This window comes from Phalaenopsis equestris, unplaced genomic scaffold, assembly GCF_001263595.1.
Source record: "Phalaenopsis equestris unplaced genomic scaffold, ASM126359v1 Scaffold000002, whole genome shotgun sequence".
Lineage (NCBI taxonomy): Eukaryota > Viridiplantae > Streptophyta > Magnoliopsida > Asparagales > Orchidaceae > Phalaenopsis > Phalaenopsis equestris.
This window is the reverse complement of record NW_018164444.1, coordinates 14,914,976-14,942,244: the sequence shown is the minus strand read 5'-3', so window position 1 is coordinate 14,942,244 and position 27,269 is coordinate 14,914,976. Positions and strand designations below refer to the sequence as shown.

The 27,269-nt window shown below is 33.9% G+C and overlaps 1 protein-coding gene across 1 annotated transcript; it reads right to left on the bottom strand.

Annotated features, from left to right (window-relative positions):
- Positions 1-1,363: 1,363 nt before the first annotated feature.
- On the bottom strand, positions 1,364-22,293 carry LOC110031769. Its single transcript, XM_020735195.1, has 3 exons — positions 20,541-22,293; positions 5,598-6,383; positions 1,364-1,691 (listed from the first exon to the last, which is right to left on the bottom strand). Exons 1-3 carry the CDS (start codon positions 21,822-21,824, stop codon positions 1,437-1,439), a joined length of 2,325 nt encoding a protein of 774 aa, XP_020590854.1. The 5' UTR covers positions 21,825-22,293; the 3' UTR covers positions 1,364-1,436.
- Positions 22,294-27,269: the final 4,976 nt, after the last annotated feature.

Genomic DNA, 27,269 nt, shown 5'->3' with positions numbered 1-27,269 from the left:
GGCATTCATAGTTCTACATTCATATTGTGCGGTCAAACTAAATTACAAACTCTAACACTCACGAGGAACTTAGCTCAACCTCGTATTTCTTATGCTCGTAAAAATGTAAATTGTAATGAGCTATATATCTAGCTCAAGAAGAGTTCCCGCTCATCACAACTTTCACTAATATTCACCCTTATTTGAAACAAACCTTCAATAGCCAATCCTATTGGACTCCTATGAAAGCACTTATCATTATCAAACTATCATGCACATTCAATGGGCATCTGATGAGCTAATTTTTCAAGTTTTTTTCCACAAGCATCAAAGGTCAGATACTTGCTACCAAGGAATGCACGCCGTCCACACTAAGATGATATTAAGCTTTTTGGTCTTTAGATTCATCTCATCAAAGAGGACTGAGCATTTCTCAAACGATCTATTGAAGATAACTTTAAAATCTCCAGATTTATTACTCCAAAGTTTTCAGGCTCCTACACCTTCCATCATGGAGTTCATATTATATAATTTCAGCAAATCATGCAATATCAACGCTTTTAAGAAGGGATATCAATTGTAATAGATCACAAATACGCATAATTATTTCAAGTGAGCAAGGCCCAAAAATATTTACCTTCACAAGTTTTTCATATAAAAATTTTGGCAACTCTTAAAACCTTTTTTTTATATGTGTATGTTGTATATTTGTATAAAACGAAGACATTGGTTTATCACTCTAATGTCATGAAATCTCTTACACAATTAATTTGGCCAAATCATATTAAAGTATAAACATTAAAACAATTAATAAGCAACGTTTTTATATGGGTGTTAAGTATTTCAATATGTTATAAGTGAATATTAAAGTTTAGCTATTAGATATATGAATACCTTAAAGTTATATAACATGCATGTCAATTTTCCGAATCTTGAAAAGGAATGAAATAAAATAAGTGAAAATTTTTTTTGCACATGAATTGATCTAAAAAAGTAGGAAGGAGATCATGCACTACAAAGATTTTTTTGTATATAGTTTAGAAAATTATAATATTAAGCCAAAAATCGATTGAAAATGTTTATATTTATGTTTCACTAAAAAAGTAAATCAGTTGTAACATAAGCCGAGTTTGAACAAATTATGATGAGCCAGACATTATCAACAACAAATAAAGAGTGTTATATACAGCCTTCCAATTAATTGCTCAATAAACATACTTTGCTTCTTGGATAAATGAAACTTTAAATAATTGTATATAATTAATTTTTGATATAAATGCAAAAACAAATTAGTTATGGTTTAGAAAATTGATCCTGCACAAGATTTTCAATTATTATCATAAGCAAATGCCAGCCAACAGAGTCTGCTAACATGAGAAAAAAATAAATAAATGGGCACTTCGTATCCATAAATGGGAGAAAAATAGTTGGGTTCAGGCGCCCAGATAAAATACAGTTTAGAATGTTTCAACAATCATCTTCACAGCATCTTTTACATAGTCACCCAAGCAAGATGAGCAGCAACCTGTGAGTAAATTTACTGGACCGCCACCCAAACTGTGCTGGCATTTGTCCGGAGGGTGGACGGAAGAGGAAACTACTGCACTACAATGCTGAATTCCACATGCTGCCAGAATCGTGTGGGTAGCTTTCCTTGCTATCTTCGTGTAAACAGAGCTCTTCACCAAATTATTACAACAAATGTCAGATTTTCAGAAGAGAAATTGAGTGAACAGTGATATGGCATAAAGTTTGGAAATAAGCTCAAGAATATAAATAAATACGCCATATTGGAAGGGAAACGCAAGGTTTAAAAGGAGTTAGCTGCAGTAATATAAATAAAAATCAAGGAAAAAAACACTAATTTTATTAGCAAGAAACAATGCCAACTTAGAAGAGGCAGGCCATGCTTCACTTGAATTCACCCTGTCTCCGTAGCCCTCTTAACTCAACAAAATTTCTCTAGATAACCTAGCTAACCCTCAGCTTAGCTTACAAAGGTATTTCCTCCAAAACCCCATTATATATATAGAGGAAGCAGATTAAGTTTGATCCTTTGCTCCATTACTCTTCATAGAGGCAAGCCTTTCGGTTCTAACAAAGTTTTCACGTTTAGGCAAACGATTCCGAGGACCAAGATCAATGCATTTTACTTGTTTCTCCATCTCAACTCTTCTCAGATTCTTCTAAAGCTTAAACCAAGATGCGAACATTCAGGGTTCCCCTATCGGACCATGAACTTCTAATGCTTTCCTCTTCACCTCACCGACAACCACCATATCAAGAGCCAAACAACAGTTATCTCAAACCATTCTTGCACAGATGAATTGTTGTACACTCGGATAGAAAAGAACCTCTTGTTCCCTTGGACATGAGCTGTCAGATATAATATGGGCTCTCAAATATAATATGATACAAATTGAAAAGAACCACTTCACATGTCAGTGTACTGTAGTGATAGAGAAGTGGACTCAATATTATTTGATCAGTCCACATCTCAAAGTCCTGCATTCAATCAAGTGTGCAAGGGTGCAAGTGAAGAAGATGTTAACAACTTGTTGTTTCAATTGGATCACAAAGCAAACATTTCCCCATGTTCATCAGAATAAATTACAATGTTTGGAATTTTCCTCCTACATTGTCGTCAAATAAAGACACGGGCCAGCTTATTTAAGCAACTCCAACGTCCCTCAACAGCTGCAGACATCCTCTTCCCGTTGCCATCCTTCTTGAGCTTCGTATGGAATAGTTATGCACAAGCACGCACTTGTTTCTATCATGGCTCTGTGATCTGACAATGATCAACTCTAGAGGTTGTTTCTTGAGGGGGAAAAAAAGAAGTTGATGAATTATCTTCATCAGAAATCTTTTGATTCCATTTCTTCATTTTAATAAACTTCATCACCCCTCCATTATTCTCAGAAAGAGGCTTGCCGCCTTGATTCTTATCCTTCTTCTCAATCACCATTACAAACATATTTGCATGTCTGACATCTTTAACGTGAAAGAGCAAAAGCTTTTTACAAATGTTGTAGTGCATTCATGCCATGTCCTTTATCAACACAAACACATACACCAATGATGCATCAACCATCATCACTTGTATTCTGAACTTAATTATATAAAATTACATAATCTGTTCTTATTGACGCAACCCATGCCACTTTTTCTACATTTCTCTACATTTCCTCTTCATAGCCCATAGATTATAATGCTAGACGGATTACCTACTTAAACATCACTAAAAAATATTTTGTCAACCATATAGAAGATTGACATTCCACCAAATCAACGCATGCCAGGTAAGGTTTGAGAGAAATCTTTCTTAGCGACAAATACAATAGTCTGAAATATAACTTTAGCTAATCCACCCATACATTCAGCTTTTCTGCATCAATGGAGCCTATTCCATTACAGATAAGAATGACATCATTCGCCTCTACCTTGAAGAATTGATATCTTCTACTGAAAGTACATAAAAGATAGATCCTCGTCTGCTAAATCACATTCCTGTCGCTCAGCAATATTTTTCTTTTCCCTAATTTCTAGTTCTGGATCCGTCACTGGAGTTTTCTTGTTCAACATCTCCGACGTTATAACCCATCATTTTGTCGATATTAGAGCTTTCCATTTGCCTTCTTGAATTTCCTATTTGTTGAAGAATGATTTTTCCGTCTCCTTTTAGCTGCTTTTCATCAACACCAACTGCTAAGATTCTATGCGGTGGCGGTGAGGTGCCGCACCGAAGTTTTTCCTATTTGTCAAAACTACATTTTGCCCACATTCTCAAAAAGTGTATTTTTCCACCAGGTCTTGTTACCAGAGGTGGCTGCTAGAAAGTTGTGGTCTGATTTTTTCAAAAATATTAATTTTTATAATAGCGCCCACAGCTTTTTGAACAGCAACTTCTCATTCATCAACTTCATAGTTGCTTCTTCAAACAGCTATTGCTTCTTCAAACAGCTACAGCTGCCCCAAACAGACCCTAAGCCAACGCACTAATACCAAAAACTTGATTCATTATCGTTGGCAAGACATCACTAAGAAGTTATGGATCCTCAACAAATGAAGGTGGAATAATCTAGATTATTGCTATTGGAGAAAAACATTCATGCTTCATTAACAAAAGCACTAAGCCAATTATAACCTTTAGGTTTCTAACTCGACCTCGATTCTCTAGCCAACAAAAACAACCCCAGATCCCAACACAGCTTACCCTTTCATCTCCTCTGACACCATTCATATAAATAAAGAATGTTGACTATAGATCAGATGGGCATTATAACCAAATCGAACCAAACAAGGTCCCATAACTGCCATGAGGAATCATAGCACTCTTTGGAAAATTTACAAAGAAATAGTGTCAAAATTATAGGTTGTTAGGCCATGTTGTTATTACTGTTAAACAATTAACAGTCATATCGTCTTTAGAGTGGCTTATCTCCTAGACACCTTTAGGAGACCATCTCTACTCTCTGGCTCTCAGGTGTCTTCCCTATGCACTCGGATCATGGTTCCCAGGCATTCTTCCAACGCCCGTTGACCTAAGCTCCTCTAGGTCTTAAATCTTTTAGGCGGCTAACTTTATGTTTTGGTTCGCCTTAGCAGAATATAAGATTCTCTCATGAGATTATCGACAAAATCTAAATCCTCTAGCCCACATGTCATCAAATTGATTGAGTGCCCGATGAGTGTTGATCTATGTAACAAAAAACTAGTAGCCTTGATCAGTTCAAGTCCGTGTAACCATTTGCAAAAAAAATTAATTTTAATATGAGAAGAAGAAAGATCATATGAGGGTGAGGCGGTGTTTCACAAAGGATGATTATCATAAATGAAGCCCAAAGCTAGTTTCTTAACCTCCTGAATTGTGACTGAAAATTAAAATTGAGACGTACAAAGTTCGAGTCAATGTCTACTTACTCAAAAAAAGACAACTTATCACACCAGTTTTACCAATGCAACATCATGTAGAAAGAAACATATAAATTGCAAAATTCATATTCCATATATTTTTTGGTGAAAATACATTGACAATAACTAAGGTAAAGAAAATGAACATTCATGATGTAACAAACTGGGAATCATGAAATGATAAATACACTAGACAACTCACTCAAATCAGTTTGATGTATAAAAAAAAAGGCTGCACTATGAACATTCATGATGTAACAAACTGGGAATCATGAAATGATAAATACACTAGACCAATCACTCAAATCAGTTTGATGTATAAAAAAAAGGCTGTACTATCAGACTAATCGGGCTATAAGAGTTGAAGCTAGACAAAGCATTCCATACTTCTCTATGGAACATTCCCACTAAACCACTCGCATCAATCTTATACCACTTATCATTTCCATTGAAGATAAATAACCAAAAAACAAAATACTGGTTCAAGCAAAACATCTAAGAGAATTAATAATTCTAATAAACTTCATTAGTTATAACCAAAAAATAAGTTAGAAACTAGGCAAGATGGAATATCAGCCAAAATGGATTCCATAAAATGTAACAGTGTTCAGAGAGTATAAGGTTATACAAATTTCATTCCATAAATTTATGACCAAATTAGCAATGACAGTAAGAAAATCAAACCCTAATACATTATAACATACCGCTCTAGGCATCCTATTTAGGCAGCTTTTAACCATGGATTGGATTTGCTCCTTGGCACCATCCACATGTCGAAAAGTTCTTCCTTCATTAGACATGAATGGAACCAAATCAGAGTTGGAGTGAGAAAAACCCCTGCTGCGTTCTGGTCGCTGCTCGGTCACTGAAACAGTGCACAAAGAATTTAGCCTCTCTAATTGTTCCTCTCTTTGTTCCGATACTGAGTGGACTGCATCAGTATGCAAAGAAGTGTCTGTCCTACTAGATCCAGGAAAGAGCTGCCTTGCCCTGTTGTTAGAAAGAAAATTTCTGATGCGCTGGTGTAGAGCGCGCCTACTAGAAAGCGTTGATGCTCCAGCTCCAGACGCCTGTGATGCAGATACAACACCATTTTCCTCTATGAAATTTCTGGGTGGCACATTGAGATCAAATCGCTGCGAAGAAGATTGACCTTGCGAGGATACTGATCGTTGAAAGATTGAACTGCTCTGGAAATTTCTAGAGCAAGTATCTTCAACTCCACCATGTGTATGGCTACTGCTTGCTCCTTGAGTATCTAGAACTTGGGAATGCAAAGACCCTTCATCAGCAAGCTTGCAACAGTCACAGTACCAGTTTCCCTCAGGTACTTCATTCCCAAGACCAACACAATATGAATGAGCAGAAGAATCACATATGTCGCAAAGCAACATTAAGCTATCATCTCCTCCTTGATGGCATTCCATGCAAACAACGTCTTCATATGGATCCAATAAAACCCTTAATTCTTCTTCAGAAGGTTGGTAAACCTGCCATGATGGAAGTAAATAGGTCAGACAAACAGAAAAGAAACAACAGCAACAACAAGCCCTTATCCTACTAAGTGGGACTGGCTACATAAATCCTTTTCTCTATTGTGTTCTATTGAGTGTCATATTTTCATTTAATTCGAATAAATTAAGACCATTTTTTATACAACATGCCCGGGTCTTTTTAGGTCTACCTCTACCTTTCTTAACATAAGTTGAACTAAAAAATCTACTCCCCTAACTGGATCATCAGATGGTTGACATTTAATATGACCAAACCATCTAAGACGACTCTCTAGCCTTGTCTGTCACTGAAACTATACAACATGCCCGGGTCTTTTTAGGTCTACCTCTACCTTTTTTAACATAAGTTGAACTAAAAAATCTACTCCTAACTGGATCATCAGATGGTTGACATTTAATATGACCAAACCATCTAAGAAGACTCTCTAGCTTTGTCTGTCACTGAAACTATAACAACCCTTTCACGGATATATTCGTTTTGCATTTTTTCGCTAAAACAGAAAAAGAAACACAAATACTAAATTGGCTGGTTACCAATTTAGTATAACAACCCACACCGAGAGTATCAATAAAAAAAAAGAAAAAAAATACAACCAACAGCCAGTTAAGGAAAAATATAAAACAATTATTTTTCAGAACAAAATGCAGACAAGGTCAAATAAAAAAACCACTTAATGAAGTTCACTGAAAACAAAATTTTTTTAAAAAATGAAGCAAACGTAGAAAATTTTGAAGTAAATTTGAAAATTACCAAAAGGCAAAAAAATTAGATGTGCACAGGTAGAAGACAGCCATTATTATGCAAATATAAATCTTAACTTCTCAGGTGAATCTTCCACTAATCGCAACCAACTAAAAAAGATCAAACTTGGTAAATTCAATCCAGTGCTAACAATTACATTAAAAAACCCATATGCCCAAGAAAGTTGAGCAAAACTTTATTTTAACTAATATTAAAGTGGTGGGCCCCATTTTTGCCGCCTTAAGAAAATGTAAAAAATGTGTATTTCCGTGTGGCCCGGCTTGAAGACGCCTGAATACCTCGAAAAAAAAATGTGCACCGTTGATTCATATTCTGATCATATGTGATTTTAAGGTTTTGGGTTCTCTTGCTAGAAGGAACCCTGAGCATTTAGGGTTTTCAAAACTAGACTAGTTTTAGCGTGGCTAAGCAAAGCTTCTTCGCCAACGGACTTGGAAGCGCGTCAGAGATTTTGACGTATTCGTCACTGGCATTTTGACACCTGCATTTCGACACCGGGACTTAGGACTCCGCCTAACAAGGTTTACACATGTTTCTAGCTAGTTTTGATTGTAAAATCTTCTTAATTTTGTTGTTCAATATACAATGCTTAGGTTTCTACGTTAGCTGTAATGGATAAAATAAAAAAATAACAAAAAAGAAAGAGAAGAAACCAATAAGGTAAACAAGAAAACTTTATTTATTTAAAGTTTAGGTGTATCTTTTTTTTAACCAAAGAAATATAATTCTTCATCTTGTAGTCATCTGTTCAATGAAAAACTTCGTTTGATGCAATATTATTTCCAGACTCATATATTTAATCTAAAATTTTATTTGTCTCATTTGTTCAAGGTAACATTTGCAAGTATCTCATTACCATCATATATACTGCTGACTTTATAATATTGAAGTGATGGATTTTATATTGGAGGTTTACTTGTTCAATGTGTTTGGAAAACAGAAAACCATCAAAATTCAAAATACTATTTTATATCATTGTTTAGCCTTCAAAGAGCAGTCAATCTAAAAATTATTTGCAAGTACCCCACTATACCATCATGAGCACCATAATATCATCATATTAACAGTATAATACAACTTTAATATTAACACACTAAAACCTCAATTCCACAATAAAAAAAACACAGTAACAACATAAAAGAACCAAAATACCATCATAATTCAAATAGATTACCACTAACTGAAGAAAAACTCGAATACCACCTCGAACACAATATCACAAAAATATCAGTGTTACATTACAACAACAACAACAACAACAAAGCCTTAATCCCACTATGTGGGGTCGGCTACATGAATCATTTTTCTCCATTGCGTCCTATTTAGTATCATATTTTCATTTAGTTCTAGTAAATTAAGATCATTTTTAATACAATAAGCCCAAGTCTTCCTAGGTCTACCTCTGTTTTTCTTAACACAAGTCGAATTTAAAACATCTACTCTCCTAATCGGATCATCTAATGGTCGACGCTTAATATGACCAAACCATCTAAGACGACTTTCTCTAATTTTGTCAGTGTTACATTATTACAAAAAATTCATCACAACACCACCATACTATCAAAATACTTTACATCACTTTACAAACTGAATACCATAAGATCATCACCAGTATACCACCAAAAAAACAAAAAAAAATAACCAAAAAATATGAATAAACTACCATATACCACATGAACACAATCAATATACTACCAGAATACCACAACAACAATACCAAAATATCACGTTAATACCATAAAAAATTCTATCAAATTTCATCACCAGACATCCAACAGAATACCACTAAAATAACACAAGAATATCATCGCAATACCACCAAACCAAAATATCAAGAGACTACGACCACATATTTTTTGTGTTATTTTAGTTGTATTATAGTGTTATTATGATGGTATTGTGGTGATATCCTAGTAGTGTTATTCTAGTATTTGGATAGTATTCTAGTTGTATTGTGATGGTACTTTTATAATTTTTTTTTTAGTTTTTTTGGTGATATTATGATGGTTGGTGGTATTCCAGTGTTTTGTTAGTGGCATTCTGGTGGTTTATTGACAGTATTCTAGAGGTGTTCTTGGGATATTTTGGTGATATTATGGTAATTTCTTCGTTTTAATTCCGATGATGTTCTAGTGGCATCATGGTTGTTTTTTGCCTACTATTATGATGGTATTGTTCAATTTATTTGACTGAAGCAAATCTTTATTATGTTAGATTTCCTCCATTAATGTTTATTCTCTTACTATGTAATACACTTGCAGTGCAATGAACGAAAGAGTATTGACATGCAGATGCAGGCCCTCAGCTGTTAGATCTCTTTGTGATGCAGTATTTGGTCAACTTAATGAGGAAATTAAAATTATTCTGAAAGATATGCATCTTATTCAACTCTTACACAAGCCACCTTACGAACAAAAAAATTCATTAACCCTCCAAATTTTGAAATGTTATCACACTGATCATAAGGTTATTAGAATAGGTGGCAAAACCTTAAGCTTCGATTCAGACAAGGTGAACTGCTCATCGGCATGCCTATTTGTGGAGAAACCATTCATTGAAATAAATTTCTCATATCAACTGTAATTTCCATTCAACTAAAGAACAAATGGTTGGCAATTATTTCGGGACAATATTCAACACACTTTGTAGAGATGCATATAAAGTTTTTCTTGGAAAACTTATTTTTAACTCGAGCAAATACAATACCTTGAGTGGCTTCTATAGTTTTTGGGACAATGGAAACAGTTTTTCTTCCTTTAACTAGCCAGCAGACATTTGCAGTTTTCTAGTTGAGCAAAGAGATGTCATTGTCTGAAAAATAAGACGGAATCAGACCCTTGGATGAATGAAAAGCTTTGTTTTCTTGTTAATGGTTAGTATGGTCGATATAATAACAATCTTTTTTACTCTTTTAAGGCAAGTGACCTAATGAGTTTTACTTTTTTTTACAGCTTTGGCTTTACGAGCACATATCCATCCTTACTCCAACATCACCTGAAGCAAGACTTTGAATGCTAAGGTGGTATAAAATGAGGCTATGGAGTACGAAGATGGTGGATATTCTTTTCTCTGGACTAACATAAGACTAGATAACAGAGATTTGAACCCTTTTTACAAAAAACAGTCGAGCGATATTACATTTGCCCTTACAACTTGATAATTTAGTTTTTTTGTTTGTTTTAGGTCTTTAATTATTTTGTTGATTTAACTAGTGACGAACAATTACTATTTTTTCCAATAACCCAAGAGTTAGGGAGCCCAACATGTCGCTCTCTGAAAGTTGATTTTAACCTCTCTACCCGATATGCACCCCTTGTACTATTTGCTGCAGAGAATGTTGCATCATCTACTCCTCACACTTCATATCAGCCCCCATCTCCAACTCCAACTCCAACTAAACACCAATCAGGAATAGAAATTGAAGAACTTCTTAGATTACTTTAGAAGCCAGGTTCATCGAATAAATGAGTTGCAAAATAATATTAACCACCACCACAACAACAACAACAACAAAGCCTTAATCTCACTACATGGGGTCGGCTACATGAATCTTTTTTCTCCATTGCGCCTTATTTAGTGTCATATTTTCATTTAGTTCAAATAAATTAAGATCATTTTTTATACAATAAGCCCAAGTCTTCCTAGGTCTATCTCTGTCTTTCTTAACATAAGTCGAATCTAAAACATCTACTCTCCTAATCTGATCATCAGATGGTCGACGCTTAATGTGACCAAACCATCTAAGACGACTTACTCTAATTTTGTCTGTCACAAGAGCTACACCAACCCTATCACGGATATAATCATTTCGCATTTTGTCTCTAAGTGTAAAGCCACTCATCCACCTAATCATTCTCATATCGGCAACACTTAACTTAGTAATATGCTTCTCTTTTAAAGGCCAACATTCAGCGCCATAGAGCATTGCAGGTCTCACCACCGTCTTATAAAATTTTCCTTTCAGTCTAAGCGGTACTTTCTTATCACACAAAGGCCCGAAGCATTCCTCCACTTCAACTAACCAACTTGAATTCTACTATTAACATCCCCATCAATATCACCGTCGCTTTGAACAACAGACCCAAGATATCTAAATTGTTCACACCTTTTAATAATTTGATCGCCCAAAGTTACACTTCTGTCACTAGAGCTACTACTACTAAGGTTACATTCCATGTATTCATTTTTAGTTCTACTCAAATGAAAGCCTTTAGACTCCAATGTAGACCTCCATAAATCAAGTTTTCCCTGGGTTTTTTCTCTCGTCTTATCCACTAGAAGGATATCATTAGCAGAAAGCATACACCAAGGTACATCCTCCTGTAAATGTCTAGTAAGACGATCCATAACTAAAGCAAAACATATGGGCTTAAAGACGATCCCTGATGTAAGCCAACAAAAATACAAAAATATTTGGTCAATCCTCCTTCAGTTCGAACACAAATAACAACTATAATATTAACCAATTGAAAAAAAAGATTATCAAATATCAAGAGAAAGCATAAAAGAAAACAATTATAAAAATCTTATCTGAGTAATATGGTCCGATGAGTAAAATCAAGACAAAGCCGAAATAAGAGAAAATTGGAATCCCCTTACAAAGAATTTCCAATTAATGATAGAAAAAATGAGGTCATCATAGCCAAGTCAGAAGAAATTGAAGTTGAAAACGAGGATATTGGGGAAGCATCAAAGACGCCTAAATTTACTTCAGTCGAGGAAGAAAAGAAAGAACTAAATGGAAGTGAAGTTTTGGAGCTCGGGGAGGGGAACAAGTTTCCTATTCTTATGGAGGAGAAAAAGAGGAAGACGGTTTGCAAAATATATGTTGATAACTAAAAAGATAAGGTATATTAATTTTAAAGTTTATCATTTCATAACACTATATTCTAAAGTACTTTTCGTATTTTGAATATGAAGCATCAACAAGCAAAGACAATAATGAAATTTTCGACAAGGGAAGAGATATCCTTGCATATGATAGAGGTAATTGATGAATGATGTCAAATGTTCAGTGATAAGTATTTCTTTACAAATTCTAATTACTTCCCGCTAAAAATATATTTATATATCAATTCTTTTATCTGTCGTTACTGCAGGCACGACACAGTTTTTTAAAGAAAATCACTGTGCAATATCTCGTTCTTCGATCAATGATCTGTTAATGAATAAAGAGTTGGGCAACGAGCATATTGATGCATTTGTATTTTTATTGGCTGACAAAAAAAAATCTTGAATTATACAAACCTTACCTGTATATATCTCCAATGTATTGGGTTAGTATGAACCAGCATTATAGTTTATATTATTCATAAATAATTTATAACTTCACTTATATGTAAATAGCATAAACCAACAAAATTTTACAGGCCAGTTTCCAATGAAAAATTGAGAGCTAGACTTTTATAAGCCATGGCAGACACTGGATTTTACTACTTGGGGAGTTGAAGTTGAAAAAATGGTTCTTATATGACTCACTTCCCAAAAAAACTCACAAACAAATATGCTATGATATTATAAAGACATACATTAGCACATTATTCAACATGATTTTTATTTGTTTAGTTTTTAAATTTAAACTACTTGACACAATTTTCTTTATGTTGAAGGTCAAAGTCATTGCTGAAGAAGTCTGCTTTGAATATGAAACTGATCCCCGTACATGACCAATTACTTTACGTAGAGAACCACCAGCAAAGAAGAACAACATTAATTATGGAATGTTTGTTTGCAAATACATGAAAAAATTGAAGGGTAACCGAGAAAAAAAATGTGATGGTTGCAGAACGTGAGAGCTCAACATGACACGATTTAGAGCTGAATTAGTTTATGAACTCTCTGTGTTAGCATTAGAAAATCGTTCATAATCATCAACACTATACAAACGTTATGCATATATTGTGACTTGTGTATATCTTTAGGATGTGGATGAAAAGGTTGGAACATTGACATAGACAATTTTTGGATTTGTTTATTGTTGTTAATATTTATAACAGATTATAACCTGCTTCTAAATGTGTATATTCACTTTTTTATACACATTACGTATTACAGGCTTAGATATAAATTGTATCAATTATAATACCACAATAAGTGTACCACCAAAATTCCATATAAATACAACAAAATATCATAGAATACCACCAAAATTTCATTAGGATACTACTACAATACTACCAGAATAACACCAACAAACCTCTAGGAAATCACAAGAATATTATAAGTGTACCGCAAAATACTGCATAAAAACTAACAGAATACAATCAGAATGTCACTAAAATACCACAGAAATACAACTTCACATACCACCAAAATTAAAGAATAAGAACACGATCATATCATAATAATGTCACTAAAATACTGTCAGAATATCGCCACAAAAATATCACTTGAATACCACCACAAAAATACTACACAAATATCACTTAAATACTACAAAAATAACCACCATAATATTACAATAATTCTTGTGGTATTCTAGTAGTATTATCGAGATAATCTTGTGGCATTCTGATAGTATTCTTCTAATTTTTAAATAATGTTATTGAGGAATTAGGATGATATTATGGTGGTATTATCACATTATTCTATTGGTATTATTATGATATTCTTGTGATATTCTGATGGTATTTTTATAGTATTCTAGCGATATTTTTGTGGTATTTTGGTGTTTAATTGTGGTATTCTTGTCTGGTTGTATACTTGTGGTATGCTTGTAGTATTCAGCTGATATTCCGATGGCACTCTAATGGTATTTTGGTGTAGTTTTGGTGGTATGCAAGTAGCATTCTTGTGATATTCTAATGATATCTTGAATATTTTCTGGTGATATTCTGGTGGTAATTTGGTTTAATTTTGATGGTATTTTAGTGGTATTTTTGCGATATTTTATCTTGATTATATTCTAGTGGTATTCGGGAGATACTTTTTTTAGAACTTTGATGGCATAATTGTGTTTTTGTGGTGTAATAGTGGTATTTCGAGTGGTATTATGAAAGCACTACAAAGTTAATATTTTTAAACAATAATGAATATACTAGATTATAAATTATGGGACATTAAAATTATTTATTTCCCAGGACAAACACAATGAAAATTATTTGTTCCCAATAACTAAAAGAAATTATTTCATTTAATCAATAAAATCTATCCTTAAACTGGTATGTTTCCACTGGTTATGATGCACCTGAGGATGCGAAGAGTTCGTGACTGGTATAAGTTTCTGTTGGTTGTGCTGCACTGGAGGATGTGAAGAACTCCTATAATTTTAAATAACTCATCAGCAAAATAATTTTAAAAAAATTGCAATATGAGTTTGTTCTAGATACAATCTTACACAATTGTGTTAATATCATATCTTTATGATACAAACTTGTCTTATGGAAGAACGGGTAATAATTGGGGAGTGTGTTTTTCTTTTGATATAGATTCATTCTGATTTCTTGTGATATGAAACAGTTATAGTTAATTAACACTTAACTAGTAAGTGATATTGATAAGAAATTAATGTTTCATATGATACAGTTTTATTCTATAGAACACAGTATACTATTTACTTTTAGCTCTCTTCATTGCCTCTTAATGTCTCTTTAACCTAGCAGTAGAAATAACCTTTGATCGTATCTTTGCTGGATCATTTAGTTTTGCGGTGCATTCTTTCTTCTTGGCATTTCCTCTATTCGGGCTACTAATCAATGTGGGAGATTTCCAGCTCAATATTCAATCAACATCAGCAGATATTTTTCTCATAGACTCCAGAAAAATATTTCGGCCTCTTCATTGTCTCAGGCCTTGGTGCTTATTTGATATGCAAATTTATGGATGCGGGTACAAATATCACACCACTCTAAGAATCATTTCTCAATAGCATTTCTTTGAAAATTTGATAACCATTTCCAAAATATAAATCAGGCATGGCATTTGAAGACTATCGCATTATAAAATATTTATGAAGTGTCTTCACCACATTTTCTTTGTTAATAATTTTTATGATGTGGGCACATAATAATTTATCATCTCAAATATCTTGCAGCTACAACTTATATCAAAAGTTATTTTGTCAAATGAAACTGTCCAATATTTGTCTATTCTTCTATTATTCAAATTTTTTATGTAATATTTCGAAGGAATTCTATCGAATTCTTCTACTTCAAGCCTAATGACACCATCTAAAAATTCTTCCACAAAAAATGAATATATCATTCTTGCACAGAACGCAGTGGCTTGCCTCAGCAAAGGGCTTCTTTTAGCAATGAGAACGATTGAATATTGATTACATTTAAAGTTCTCATCTTTCTCATTTTCTCTCTATGTTTTCATGACATTTTTAAATCTCAAAAAACAATCGGTTAAGGAGTTTGTAGACTTGGAAATACCATGACAAATAATATTTGTCAACTCACTTGGTTGTGTGAAGAAAATTCCCAAGCAAAATAAACTTTTATTAAATTTTGTTGATCACCTCTTCCTAATGTAGTACAAATCACGTAGCGATCATTATCACAAAGATTCCCTTTTTAAAGCATCTCTATCCATATTTGTTCAAAATATTCTTCTGAATCACAGTTACTCATGCATATTAAAACAGATCACTTATTACTCTATTACCAATGGACAATATACATTTGAAGCTAATTTCTTGAATATATGTTATTAGCATAATCTATGAAGAGTGTGTGACAATGATTCTTTTAGCTTCATGACATTGTTTGATCCTGGTCAGTGAAGATTGTTAATGGATGTTTGTCACCCATTATACAAATAAATATCTTGAATAACCGATTGAAGGACTCGATAGTCTCCTAAGATAAAAATTCTATTCCAAAAGGACATTTTGTTAGTACTGATTAACCCAACAAAAAGACCACAACATAAATTATATTTATCAATCAATAACTTGTATCAAAAATAATGACATCCCCAAAGCAGTCATAATCAACACTTGACATGTCATCGCTCCCAACAAAGCTCATCAACCGACCTGATTCATCAGTCTGAAATCTCATGCAAACATAATATCTTCAACTTGTATCTCTATGAACCACTGAATTAAAGATTAGTGTCGTCATTCTAAATCCCCGTTCTTCTTTCCTTTTGAAGAAAATTGAATGCAACTCTTTTTGAAAATGTCAAATTTTCAGCTCCACCAACTTCCATTATAATAAAGTTGAATATATCAGTATCTCAAATATTTGCTTTTGTCATTGATTTGAGCACATCTCAATTAATGTCGCTGATGCTTCGGCTAGATCTCAAGAGATGCTTATCACTTGGCCGAATAGAAAATGATTATAACTTTCTATAAATTTTCTAACATTTCAATTGCCATCAAAATTAACATCATATCGAAACATAACTGGACAATATGTCCTGCTCTGTTAAACTTCACAGTGTTTTTGAGAGGTTGCTCCTTTTTAAAACCAATTTTAACACAAAAAATATTTACTTTTTATTTTTTAGTTTGGCCAAAAAACTAACATAATCCTTTCGCACAGTATATCTAATATAATATGCATAAACACAATAAAATTTATATGCATCATTTTTATTTTGCACAATGGTGTCAAACAATTTGTCCACAATTGGATCATTACCCACATTCCTTAACTAGCTAATTTGTGCATGCCTACATGTGGTTCAAGAAGTGTTAAGAGTAACAACAATCACAGAATATCACACATAAAACAACCTTCAGTAAACACCCCTAGAAGCACAAAAAAACCCTAATAAACAAATTGAATACCACTGGAAAAACACCATTAAACGCACAAAATACAACCATAATACAACCAGTAAACAATCAGAATACCACAAGTATAAGGTCAAAATACTGCAATAATACAATCAAAATATCATGAAAGTAACACCAAAATACTACAAAAACAATAACACTACAATAATGTCACCTGAATACCACCAAAGTGCCACTAAAAAACCACTAGAATATCTCCAAAAAACCACCAAAATATTGTTAGAATACCATCAAAATGCCACCAGGATATTTTAGGGGTATTCTTATTGTAGTATTCTTGTGGTATTCCAATGGCATTCGCATGGTACTCTTGTGGTATTATTGTGGTATTATATTGATAATTATTGTGGTTATATGGTGTAGTTCTGGTGCAATTCTCGTAGTATTCAGGTAACATCATTGTGGTATTTTAGTCATACTTTGGTTGTATTATTGTGATTATTGTGATATTGTTATGATATTATGGTGACATTAATGTAGTATCTAATGGTATTACTATGATACACCCATTACAATAAGGTCATATTGTGATCTCATTAAGGTGGTATTTTGGAATTATTTTGACGGTATTGAAGTATTCTTCTGGTAGCTTTTTGGTTGTATCATGATCATAATTTGTCTTCGATTTATTTTGTTTTTTCTCATAAATGAACCAAACAGTCGCTCCTCCCATGAAAGAAATAAATTAAATTTCATTATTATATATATATATATATATATATTCAAAAACTATAAAAATACTAGGTTTGGGTAAAATAGTAGAAATCCATACCAGAAGGCGAGTTAAGTGAAACTACAAACAAAATTTCATTAATTGAAATACATAAAACAAATCCTAATGAATGTTACTATTTTAAAACTAGTGAAACTCACCATTGTTTCGTTATTGTCATCGAAGTCTTCATATTCCATCTTCAAAAATGTTATGTTATGTTGTTCTTCGAAAGTAGCAGAGGAATATAGCTTAAACCCTAGTCGTGGGAAAAAAAACTCTAGCCAAGAAAAAGAAAATGAACAGTGCGCGGTTATGAACAACACGCGTTTTTTTTTTCCTAGGTATTCAAGCGGTCTTTGGGCCAAGTCGTGCAGAAATATGTATTTTTAAGGTGGCGAAAATGGAGCCCACCACTTTACATGAAACAACATTTAAAAGCACAGAGTTTGTAATGTCGAGCTTTTGTAGTCTTAGATGCTTAGAATGACATAAAATCATTGCTATACTAACAAAAAATGTATAATCTATTCTGCACGTGAGTTTCCATGATTTTGGGGTGATTGAGGAAAGTGCATTCGTACTTTCAGAAATTTTTAGAAGTACAAAACAAAAGCATTACCAAATGAAGCTTAAATGGCTAAAAGCTCCAAGGGATTAGTTCGGTTATTTTCAGAGTAACCAAAAAGACAACCTGCACAAAGCACTCTTAGTCACATTTTTCATGCCTGCTGACAACGAATAGATAGGGTTTTGATAAGATGAGGGTTAGACAGTAAAAAATAAGCTTAACACCAACATAGTACTCTGCGGTATAGCCTAAGAAGTTGTAACACATAATCAAATAAAGGAAACGTGAATAGGACGGTTTTAAATGTCACAAACATATAAAGTTTATCATGCCACTTTTCAGGGCCACAACAGTCCAAAAGAGAAAATAAATTGTTCAAATGACATCATCATATTGAGTGGCATAATCATGTCTTAACTAAAACAGAATGCCCACTGAGACGATTATACTGAATGATTTAATAGTTGATCATTTTGAGAAGACAATAACACCTATTGCAAAACTCTAGCATACACATTTATCAGCAATAAAATATGCAGCTATCTTCTAATATATCTAAAAGTAAAAGAACCATTTATTTATTCAAATTTGCTTTCTGGTTTTGTTTTCTTTCATGACAAAAGGGATACAGACATTGAACCAAAATTTTAAATTTGTTTAGAGAATACTTAATTAAAAAGGGGGTTGGAGTGTGAAGTTGGATTCTAAGATTTAAAACAACACAAATTAAAGGAATAATCAGATCTGAAAAATTGGCTGGCAAAGAATACTATATATATCAGGTTACATGATACTGTCATTTCTGCCATAACGAGTCTTCAAAAGTGCAAAAGGCCATAGAGCTTTGAATTATAGGTGCAACAAATTTTATGATCCTCGTTAATCTTATTGCAATAACCTGATGACAGTTTTATGAATCCTTCCTCCCCTATTTACTCTAGGTCATTTATTTATTTATTAATATTATTATTATTATTTTGGTGATATGCTACAGTATACCATGCCGACACACCAAAAAAACTCTCATTTATTCTGGTTGAGTTTTTAGTAATTCAGAAAATACTTCTTACAAGAAGCACCCAGCTTAAGTTTCCCGCTTCTTCATTTTTCATACTCTTTCACAACTTTATCTCAGCACTTTAATAGACCATCATACACTCTCTATTACACATCCCAAACCACCATTTTTTTTCCTGCAACCTGCATTCAGTAATTATTGCTCTAATAACCTCTCAAATTTACACATCCTACCCAATTTTAGCAAGAATCCATCTTCATATTCCATCTAAAAAGTACTTAATTTAGTTGCAACCATCCTAGCCTGGAGGCCATAAAAAGCAACTAATTTATTACTTGTTAATAAAGTGATTTAAAGCCTTCAAAATATTCTTTTACAGCATAATATCCATGACACGGTGCCTGTAATAAATCTTTAATTCCATATGTTATCTCCTCGTTTACAACCCATGATTTTTGCCTAGCACTAACAGCCATTGAAAGCAACCAAATTTATTATATGTTTATAAATTTATTTAAAGTCCTCTAAATATTCTTTTACATCATAATACCCATTATGCAGTACCTATAATCAATCTTTTATTCCACATGTTATCTCCTTGCTACTACCCTGCCATCTTGCAAAATGCATCGAGATTCATCAAACCATGCAGTCACTTGATTATATTTATGTTTAGAAGTATAACATGAAACTCATCAATATTAATTTTATAACCACCAAAATTTCATAGCACTCATTTAATCTTTCGTCTACAAATTTTAAGATCCTTGATCTTCCAAATCTTGTTAACATTAATCCAATTTTTCATTTCAAGAGAATCTGAGCTATCAAAGGAACTAAAGATACTATATTAAAATAAATTAGATAAAAAAAAATGTTACTAAGTGCACAAACCATCACAGCCAATGCCACGTTATCAATTCCTCATTTAACTATTATTGGGTTCATTGACTTATTCAAAGACCATTGCCATCATAAAATACTTTTCATATGGCACTTTGCATTTTCCTAAAGATAAGCAGAATGTTTGATAAACTTATTGCACTGATAATTTGTTGATATTAAATGAAGCTTGGTCATTAGAGTTCAAAATAACTAATGACAAGTCTTTGATCTTTAATTCGGGTATTTAGTCAATTCAACAACCACCTGATATTATTCACTCTTTCTTTTAGAAAATCATAATAATGATTATTTAAGTACGAAAGAAAAAAAATAGCGAGTACAAAACCAAAATCTACAAGTATAATCAACATAAGATATATTTGCATCATCACAATAACGATGATCAATTGAAACACATAGCATGTCAAAGTACCTGATCACGCATCTGAACTCTTATCACAGGCCTTCTAATTTCTAACATGGGATCAGATCTAGAACATTTGGTAATGGTGAAAAACCTCCTCTTGCAAAGAGGACAGCGAGATTCCACTTTGGACCACTCCATAATGCAATAAAAACAGAAGTAGTGGGAGCAGCAGTTCAAAATTCCTTGAATGGTCCCTTTTTGCTCCTCAGACAGACAAATCCCACAAAGCTGTTTCGCTATATCAACTGTTTCTTTTTCCTTCCCTTTTTTTCCAGAACGTCCCTCATTTTTCCGCATATTCAAAACCCTCTCAGTCTTCAGATCCTTCACCTCATTTTCAGAAACCTCATAATCAGAATCAGTGCAATCGGATTCCACTGACGGTTGTTTCCTAGATGTCTTCGCATTCTTCCTCTCAGTCCTGTTAACCTTCCTCGGCATAGTAGGCATTGCGATATCATTGTCCAAAAGGTCTTCATTGGAGACCACAAAATCAGAATCTGATGTTTCAGAATCCACTTTTAATTTCTTCTTTCTCCTCACGGGCTTGGTTCTCTTTTTATTCTTAGGGCTATCCACCTCAACCCGAACCTTAGCGGAAAGATCATCATCAGATGTCAAGAAATCTGAATCAAACGAATCTGAATGGATTGACGATCTCTTTTTCCTAGCTGATCTGGACTTTACAGTCCTCTTGCTCACCTTCTTCGAATCTTTTCTAAGTCTCTTCACCGCAGTCCTGCCCTTTACAATAAAACTGTCTTCATCATCCGAGCTTGCCTCCGCTCTCATCCGCTTCCTCCTTACCGGTTCGGAGGCCACTTTACTCGATCTCCTATTAACCTTCGGATTTGAAGCCTTCCTCTTAAATTTCCTTCCTCCCTGTTTAGTAGCCCCTGCCCTCGCAAAACCACGGATCTCAACCAAGGCCAGCGAATCTTCTTCCAAATCCTCGTTGTCAGTCGCATCCGGCGAGAAATCCTCGTCCTCCTCGTAATCCTCGTCCTCCAAATCCTCGTAATCTGAAAGCTTGGATCTTCGCCGGCCGGAATAATAGCCTCTTCTTGACTTTGGCTTGGCATTAGGTATCTCCTCCTCCTCCGCAGCCGAACTAGCACTAGTATTTACCTCGCTAGCATCAAAGCTCTCCCCATTGGAACCATCGGACTCAAAGGAGCTTCCTTCCTCTTCCGCGACATAACTCTCGTCATCCTCATCTTCTTCCCTGTGATTCTTCTTCTTGGGGCGGCCAGCAGACCTTTTACATACTACTTTTCCTCCTCTCCCCATTTCATTAAGTCGTGACTCGTTAGCTATTAAGCGGCCATTGCAGTGATTCTTTTGTTGTTGTTTGCTAATAATTCCGCAACCGAACCACAAATTCTGGTAAAAGAATTGCAAGGCGTGTTGAGATGGGCTTGCGAGAACGAGAGTCGATGAAAGGATAGGGTAAGAGGAGGGAATATCGATCAGATAACACTGGCCAATTGCAACGGAGGAATCTAGAAAAAAAAAAAGGTGGCAACAGCAACAGAATAGGGTTGGTCTACAAGGAATGCTAACAGCCGTGAGAAGGAGAAATGGGCAAATTATGGATACCGGCGATCAGAAGAAAACGGTGCGAGCAGGTGACGAGATGACCATGCGCTGTGGCCCCGCGATGATGCTCGGGGGATCGTGAAATGGGTATAGTTGCTCCCTCCTAGGGTTTGCAGGAGGGTCAAGCTAACGGAGGCCTCATCTTTATTTTAATTATATCTGTAAATTCGGATTCATTATCGTCCTATTCAAACCTTTTTTCTTTTTCCTTTTATTTTTAAAAATATATTTAGTTTGTTATAATTTTATTTTTTATTTTTTTAAATGAACCTGTTTATTTAAAATACACTCAAAATAAAATAATATTTATATATTTAATTACTTTCTTAAAACATTCATCATCAATTATATTCTATTTCAAATAAATATATAAGTAAACAAATAATAATATATTAAGTGATTCCAAAATACCACTAACTTTTTTTTGCTCTAAATTTTAAAAATTGCTTGACAATATAGTTTAAAATTCAATTAAATTCAGGTAAATTATTTTATTACTTAATTTTGATTTAAAATGATATAAGATCTTGACATCTTATCGTATTTATTTTAACTATATTAATCTTCAATCAAAGAAATAAATAGTAATTATTCTAATTAAATATTAATTTAAAAAACAAATAATAATTTAAATTATTGTTAAACTCAAATTCTTATGCCACGCTGAAGATATAGAACATAAGTAATGGAAAGAAATAAATAAATAAATAATCTCTAGAGTACAATACTAGTGATATTTCCCATGCCTCTTCCTAAAAAAAAAATCACATTTATGTGTTGTTATTCATATCTCTTGAAATTTTCTAATTTTGAATAGTCTTCAAGATTATCATTATTATGGTTGAATTTCTCTCGTCGTACCACCATTTTGCTCTCTCTTCGGCTCACGAGTTATTTATCAGCTTATTCAGCTGACCTTCTTAATTCGATCGTCAAGATCATCTACCTTGTGTTAACTGTAGCTCAATGTGCTCATCGAGTTTGATTCCCCAACATGTGCCTTGTCCTTAGTTGTCTTATATATATATATATATATATATATATATATATACACACATTAATCCAAGCTTGTCCTGTAACGAGCGTGCCCTCTTGAGTCGAAATTCAAAGAGGAAGGGAGTAAGAACCCACAAAAAATGAACCCCCATTGAAAAGTGATGTGAGAGCTTGTGTTTAATCCTCTTAGGACAATGTATTTAAAGGGATTTAATTAGTAAAATTAAGGGAGATGGGAACCTCTATGGAAACCACCCCTAAATATAATCGATGTGTATAATTTGAATTAATGAACGTCATAATATTGACAAAAACATTGATTTGCAGAGATTTATGAGTTTGAATGTCGTCGACCAATGAATAACCGATCGTATTGTTTGGTCGACCGGAATCTACCTCTGCCAAGAGGGGGTAATATGTTGGTGTACATAAGATAAACCATCATACTAAGAGGTATGGTCGGTTGGTTCTGCGTGACCTGTCGCTTTGGTTGAGCGATCGACTAAGGGGTCGACTCATATTGTTGGGCGAGTCATGGCTCACTTGATGTTTCACTCAAATTTTACTGGGTCCACTGCCCTGCTTGATCTTCCATCTTGCAAGATCTCGAGCGGTTCTTGTCGTTGCAAGTGTCGAGTGTCCTACAGGACTAGCCATCGTGACAATTTGTGTCTTACTATTGGCTGGTCTTACTGCTACCAAGTAGGGGACAATCTCCGGAGCTTTTGACATATTCTGAGTTTAGAGACGCAAATTCTCTTGTGTGGCATTGAATAATCGGTCAAATAGCTTACTGTAGAGGGGAATTTGGTATCCTCAGTTGTTCGTTATCTTTGAGATTCGTGCTGGTAGTTCTGATGGTGTGTGTGTGTGCTGCTCAAAAGAATAGTTAGCAGTTATTATATGATTCTCCAACCACTCCTAATGTGTCTAACAATTCAAATACCACTTTCTTAGGTCAATTGTGTCAGAGGGAATTTGAACCTCCGACCTGAGGGGTCTTATACTATGGATGCCAACTAATAGGCAGGGGTATGCGGTTGATGCTCGCGTACACACACAATATATATATATATAAAAAGATTGATCCCAAAGTGCGTTTGTGATCCACCCGTGGCCTCGAACCCGGGACCCCAGGGGTCTTACAAATTATTATATATATATATATTGTTAAGATTAGGGCGAAGAAAAACAGTAATCAACACAAATCCAGAAGAACACCAAGATTTAACAAGGTTTGGCAAAGATGTCTACGTCATCGGGAGCAAAGTGACGGTTTTTCCACTAATACAGTAAAAAAGTACATGATACAGAATATGAGATAAAACCTAGGATTACATACAAGCTTATTTATAATCCTAGAAAACTCTGAAGTACAGTATGTAATTATCAAATTATTCATGTACCTCACTTCCAACGCACATAAGGAAACTCCTCTGATTTGGACAAAATATTCCGCTTCGCTCCAACATTTGTCCCTTTATGATATATGAGTCATATTTAATATATATATATCATTTATTAACTTCAAATGATAAAATTTTCATTAACTTATTAACTGTCAAGATTAAATTAATTGTTTAAGTAATGCGCATATATATAGTTTTTATTTTATTTAAATAATTTCATTAACAAAATTATTATCAATTCTAATTTTATTAATCTATAATTATCTAATACTAATATTCATACTAACATGTAATCAGTAATTTATAAAACTTATATTCAAATTAAAATTAGCTTAATCAAATTATGTCACAAATAACTTTAATTCATTTAATTAATTAACATTAATTAGTAATAAAATTTTAAATTTAATCAATATATATTATTTAATTGATTACAATGTTTTTATAATTAGTGAATTTTCTTATCATGCTAATTATTTTATATATCTGAATAAATGTGAATAAGTAGATGCATAAATAAAAGTAGAGGTAGGATAGATAAATAATAAATATGAACAAATAAAGATATAAGTGAAATTAGAGTTATAAAAGAAAATTAAAAGCTATAAATATTTTAAATAAAATAATGATTATTATTTTTAACCTAGTATTAAAATAACGGATTATACTATTCCTAATAACATATACATATTATTAACACTAGCTTTTATATTATTATTAATATATAACATATTGAGATATGATATAAGTTTATTTAAAACAAATCTTAATGTTTATGTGATGTATATATATATATATATAATATTAAAATAATAACAACAACAACATGTTTTTATAATTATAGTAAATTTTGAATAATTTTATTGATGTTTTCTTTTATTTTATTTACTCGTGTTATTTCAAGTAATGGTAAAGCACAAATTAAATAGACATTATTTCTCTTTTGAGTTATTGATTTTAGGCATGATGATTATTTTAGATTTATTCTTTTGACCATCATGATTATAGATACTTTCTTAATAGAAATATTATGTGAATGAGAAGATGTGGATTTTTTAATGGGGTTTTTACATATGGAGGTCTCCAAACTATGCAGTTTGCAGTTGAAAAACCCAAGAGATTTAATTTACACTCCAAGGACTCCATCACGACTCTGCACCGATGGATCAACGCTGGCTATGTAGAAAGTGTCAATGATCTTCACAACAATGAGGCCGGAGATAATGAAGAAATCTTCCAAAAGCCCGACATTCGGCTTCATTCTCGTCCGCATCTTGTATTCGAAGGAAGAGATTGGTGTCAAAGTAGGGGAGCGTGGTGGCGATCCCGATGGCCGACTCTTGGTCTGAATGATGGCAATTGTGCATTAACCTTATTTGCACCATAACAGTTAGCGTTGCTCCACCTGTATTCATTCAGAGATGATGACTTTTCTGACAAACAAACTGAAGCTTCACCGGTTAGATTCTCTTTCATTTTGCAAATCTTCTCCTCGCCGGCAGCCGAATTCGATCGGTATGGCGAATCATCATCCATCCTAAAGCCATCAAAATCCTCCTCTGCCGAAGAAAAAGGTTCGCTTCATCAAAATCCCCTACTTCTATGCCGACTTAAACACCATTTAAATCCACTCCCTCTTCAGCGGCTAAAGCTATATTTTTCGCTTTCTTCGTCTCCGCCAGCGGTATTTCATCAGTGAATCTGAATTCTAATGAGGATTGCAAGGAACAGAGAGTCGTAGAGAAAGACAGATTCTTTATGAAGTTCTTTAGGCTTAAATTAAATATTTTGGGGTTTTTAGCTGTAAATTGTAAGAGTTTGGGGACTTTCATATGTAAAAAACTCGTTATATATATATATATATATATATATATATATAGTAGAGACACATATGCACCCTTCATATATTATTCACGTGTTTTCATGTTTGATACAACTCCAACAAATTTTCATCATCGTGCACAAAATCTTGAGGCATAACATAAATCTCGAGGCAATATTTTGAGCAAAGAATATTCAAATCTTGATAAAAAGTCATTCAAAGTTCTGATTTCAGTAAACTTATGATCAAATTGACCGACTCGATGAGACGGACCTAATGATATCAAAGTTAGTCCAATTCCAGTTAAATCAAGCCCAGATCAAGTCATTAAATCATTCTTGGATGATGTTCGGAGGCATTTGAAAGGTCAAACAGATGTCAAATCTAGCGAGTTCATAATCAAATCGAGCGTCTAAACAAGACGAATCCAACGAGCCTAATATTGCTCAATTCTGACATCGTTAAGGCACTCATATGTCCATCAAATCACATGATCGAGGGAAGCTCTTCGGACCGTCCGATCAAAATGTTTCATATTTCTGCATTAATTGCAACCAAAACACTATAAATAGAGTTCCACCCTTCACACGAGGGAAAAGAGGCTTGAGAGATAACTTGAGGCTTTGAGAAAGTGCTCAAGTCCAACATCATTCCTGTCACCGTCAACCTTCATCGACCACCACCGATCGTCGGCGACCACCGCCGACCTCTGTCGACCATTGTCGGCCACCGTCGATTACCGTTAATCACCGCCGACCGTTGTCGACTACCGCTGACATCCGTTGACCACCACCGATCGTCTGCAACCACCGCCAACCTCTGTCGACCACCGCTGATCATCTTCGACCACCGTCGATCACCGCTGATCTCCATCAACCACCGCCGACCTCTGTCGACCACCCTCGACCA

Excerpts from the sequence above, each read along its gene's own strand:
- LOC110031769 (XM_020735195.1), bottom strand. The coding sequence starts at position 21,824 with ATGGGGAGAGGAGGAAAAGTAGTATGTAAAAGGTCTGCTGGCCGCCCC. Across the intron at positions 6,384-20,540 it reads GAGTTCAGATGCGTGATCAG|GTTTACCAACCTTCTGAAGA; the intron begins GTACTTTGACAT and ends CCATCATGGCAG. Across the intron at positions 1,692-5,597 it reads TAAATAGGATGCCTAGAGCG|AAATCTGACATTTGTTGTAA; the intron begins GTATGTTATAAT and ends TTTCTCTTCTGA.